At 33.7% G+C, this 4,150-nt stretch overlaps 1 protein-coding gene across 2 annotated transcripts; it reads left to right on the forward strand.

Moving 5' to 3' along the window:
- The first annotated feature begins 406 nt into the window (after window positions 1-406).
- On the forward strand, window positions 407-3,057 carry LOC148193051 (nodulation receptor kinase-like). Of its 2 annotated transcripts, none has more exons than XM_088098200.1 (8): window positions 407-1,105; window positions 1,308-1,352; window positions 1,446-1,550; window positions 1,638-1,733; window positions 1,942-2,160; window positions 2,253-2,368; window positions 2,455-2,715; window positions 2,869-3,057. In XM_088098200.1, the coding sequence occupies exons 1-8, from the start codon at window positions 475-477 to the stop codon at window positions 3,055-3,057; spliced, it is 1,662 nt and encodes a 553-aa protein (XP_087954326.1). In that variant the 5' UTR covers window positions 407-474. The 2 variants fall into 2 exon arrangements, with proteins under 2 accessions (XP_087954326.1, XP_087954325.1); XM_088098199.1 differs by having other exon boundaries at window positions 475-1,105; window positions 1,296-1,352.
- Window positions 3,058-4,150: the final 1,093 nt, after the last annotated feature.

The raw sequence follows: 4,150 nt of genomic DNA on the forward strand, positions 1-4,150 counted from the left end.
ACATTTATAAGATACAGTTAGTTAACATAAGCTTTAAGCAAATGGCTGAAATCTGACTGTTATACAGTTTCTCTCATTCTTCTTCTCCGTTTTTTAGATAAACAATAAGAACAAGGTACTTTCACTCTGCCGTATCAGACAAATGGCCGAACCTTAGGGATATATTACACGCATGTCACCTTTTACAATGGCCGGTTTGAACCCTGCATTCGAGTCCAAATAAAATAATAGATTTTCAAACTACTCCAAAAGTGTCAAACTTCAAACAAATTGTACATAATATCTTTCTCATTATTTCACCATCCTTTACTTATTTTTTCTGAAATGTTCTACTTGGTGACCAGAATGAAATCTAAAAGTGGTGTTATGCTGAGGCAGTGACATTCCATACTAATCATTTGTGTCAAAACCACCTGCAACCATTGTGCACAATTTGTTGAATAGCATGTTATATGTTTCTCTTGTTCTATTTCAATGAAATTTCAAGTGTCGCTTCTCCTGCTTTCCATCACCCTTTGTCTTGGATCTTCTCAAACTTCTGTTTATGATTGTGTCCTTCATATTCAATCTTCTTCAGCTTTGGTTAGTTCGAACTGTGAACTGTACAATTGTGGAGGGTTTATCAATGGCTGTTGTGGACCGTATTTTGGTGATTACCTTTATGCCTTGGGGGTGAGGGCAAACCAAACTGGAAAAGTATTCTTGAATCCCTCAGAGCAAAAAAACTGTATGGCATCAATGGAAGCTTTTGACACAAAATTTACTTGTTCTGGAATGGAGAAGCTAACAAGTGGAACTGGTGGTTGCTCTGATTACACCATCACAGATGTTCTTAATCAGCTTGGGGACAGCCTTAGGAGTTTGGAGGAAGAATGCATGCCTTTGAGCACATATGGTAGGCCAAATGAAACTTGTACTAAATGTTTGAAAGCATGGGAGGATATCAGTGCAAAACCAGACACTACAAGAGGATCAGAGTTAGCAAATATCAGTTCTTATCTTTGTAGGTTTGCTGTGCTTGTCTCACTAACAAGCACAAGAATTTATGATAAGGAATCAATTCTAGAAGTTTATAAATGCCTTGGGGAACATGCCCTTTCTGGAGGTGAGATCTAAAACTAGAGTTACTTTACTTTTTTATTTTGATTAGCAGCAACAACAGTTGGTAGTATACTTTCTCCTTTCAGTCCACCGGTTTTACTTCTTAGAGCTTGTTAGTGTCAACTTTCATTCATGAAAAATCATTCTTGAAAATAATCTGAGTGATTTTGCAATTGGCGTTGTCAATGAATTAGGATTAGCTTCAGCTAATGAAGAAGTCCAGGCTAGGGGCAATGCTAATATAAATTCAGGTACATGTATATATGTTCAGGTTGCTTCCAGATATGATTCATATTTTGTCAAACAATACCTGACAATTTTGTTGAAAAACATAATTGCAACAGGTCTCTGGATTGCCTTTGGCATAATAGGAGTTACAGTATTGGTGTTTCTTGGCGCACTAGCATTATTTGTCACAAGAATGAGAAGTGTTACATCAGTACAACATGGTACTCAATACAAAAAAGGCTTTTGTTCATTTTTATGGTCATGAACCGTCTATTTCTCTTTCTGACGTAACACCGTCTATCATCCAGAGTCTGATTCACCTTCACTGAAGATAACTTTGAAGGATGTTTATGTAGCAACAGACAATCTCAGTGCTTCAAATTTCATAGGCCAAGGCATAGCCGGTAAGATTATAACTTAACTTCTGGAATTGTGTTTTCTGTTTATCACAATTTCACTTAGATTACCTCTAATTTGTCCAAGCAATGCTAAACTATATCATGGAAGAAAAGTGAAGCTTCATATTTAAAATGAGATAGCATGAAGTACATTCAAAATGGGAAAGATATAAACTGAAATTCAATTTTTAACTTTTCCTTTGGGTGACTCAAGGAAAAGTGTACAAAGGTGTACTCTCCAACAATCAATCTGTTGCAGTGAAGCATATCACCAATGAATGTTACATGGAGACATTTGTCAGAGAAGTGAGAAGCCTTTCTCATGTTAGACATCAGAATTTAGTAGCTTTGCTGGGATACTGTGAAAATGAAGCTGAATGTTTTCTAGTGTATGAGTTATGCCACAATGGAAACCTCTCAGAATGGCTATTCGGTATGCTTCTTCCCTTCTCTTTTATTCATTCAAATTTTGCTAAGCTTTTTTCAATATAAAAGTTCTTAGAACACAAAACCATAATACAACAGGCAATGGAAAAGTTCTTTCATGGATTCAAAGACTAGAGATTGCCATTGATAGTGCAAGAGGCCTTGAGTTTCTCCACACCTACCCAAATGGCTGCATCGTTCACCGTGATATAAAGGTATACATATATACATATTATCTTTCTTATCTTTCTAGTACTCATCTCATTCACTAAACTGAAGCTCTTTCATGATGTGTTGTCAGCCATCAAACATTCTTATTGATGCTAACTTCCAAGCAAAGCTTTCAGACTTTGGGTTGTCCAGGGTTATGGACTTGGGTCAATCCTATGTGAGCTCAGAAGTAAGAGGAACATTTGGTTATATTGATCCTGAATATAGGGCAAATCACCATGTAAAAGCCTCAGGAGATGTCTACAGCTTTGGAATAATGTTGTTGCAACTTCTATCAGGACAAAGGATCCTCAACATTGATTTCGAGAGACCAATTTCTCTGGGTAAAATGGTGGGTAATTATTTTCTAAGAGCTTAAGGGTGCATATTTTCTTGATGAGATTCCAAACCTATTTTATACAAAGATGAGAAAATTGAGCATCTTATAAGGAAGAAAGTCTTCAAACTCATGATCACCAGCTAACAGTTCTGAATTGCTTTTCAGGCCAGAGATGTTGTTAGAGTTGGTGATATTTCAGAATTTGCTGATCCCAAACTCAAAGGGAAGTACTCAGTTGAAGCATTTGACATCGTACTAAAGCTAGCTTTGTCTTGCATAGGGCTCAAGCGCCAAAGGCCCTGTATAGGTCAGGTGTTATATAGCTTACAAAAGACACTAGATATTTCTTTATAATGTAAACTTTCTAAGTCCTCAAGAGTTTATACGTAAGGGAAAAACTCACGTTACAAAGGGTAACAAATTCAAGTATTTTATAAGCATTGACATCATACTAAAGCTAGCTTTGATTTTGTATAATTCGATCAGTAGAAAAAGCACTGAGTGACTCATTTCAAGCAAAATATTTGTATCCTGAAGAATATAAAGGACTGGAAAATGTTAACGAGGAACATGGTCAAATATTACTTTGAATTACAAGGCAACATGTTCTGTTTGATAACTACAGAGAAATGAATTGAAGTACTTTGTACAAAGCTGTATCATAATAACAGAAGCTGATACACGACCTAATTAATTCAAGGTAAACTCATGCTATGTTATGCAACACAGTACACAATTTCTCTTGTTTTAGCATGGATAATGTTTTTAAAATAAAATTAATAAACATGATCAAATAGTATTATTATTTCTTGAATAAATTGATTTTATTATCAATGGACATATATTAAAGTAAAGTAATTATTAATTTAATAAAGATTTCTATATATCTATAGAAGATTTAAAATATATTTTAAAATAAAATTATAATGTATTAGTTCATTTTGTCATTTAAGTCTAACTCAACCTTTACAAAACCGACTTGTAAGGTGGGATTTGTATCCACATATATACTCTAAATTGGTTAATGTCTAGTTGACGTGGAACTTCCAATAACTTTTATTTATTTAAAAAAATTGATCTTAAAATTCATAGATGTAATTAGAATTGAGTTGAGTGAAAAATTAGAAATAATAAAATGACTGGAGTGAAAAACTAACTTTAGAGTTAGAGAATTCAATCAACTAACCAATTCACATAATTTGCCCAACAACGATTTAGTGATGATGGGTCTAAACCGGCTAGTTCGTTGAGTGTTTTTTTTTCTTTATCATTAAAAAATATTTAAAAGTAAAAAAGGACTTAAGTATAGAAATACAAGTAAATATATTGTATGCAAATTGCCTAAAGAAATAACTGAGACTTTCAAAACTTTGTAAAAAAATTAGTTTCTAATCTTCTCTTCTTCTTTTTTCATTTTTTTCTATTTATTTGTTTATTTTTATTTTAC

The sequence above is a fragment of the Vigna umbellata genome, chromosome 9 (assembly GCF_029865625.1).
Source record: "Vigna umbellata cultivar VRB3 chromosome 9, Vumbellata_1.0, whole genome shotgun sequence".
NCBI lineage: Eukaryota > Viridiplantae > Streptophyta > Magnoliopsida > Fabales > Fabaceae > Vigna > Vigna umbellata.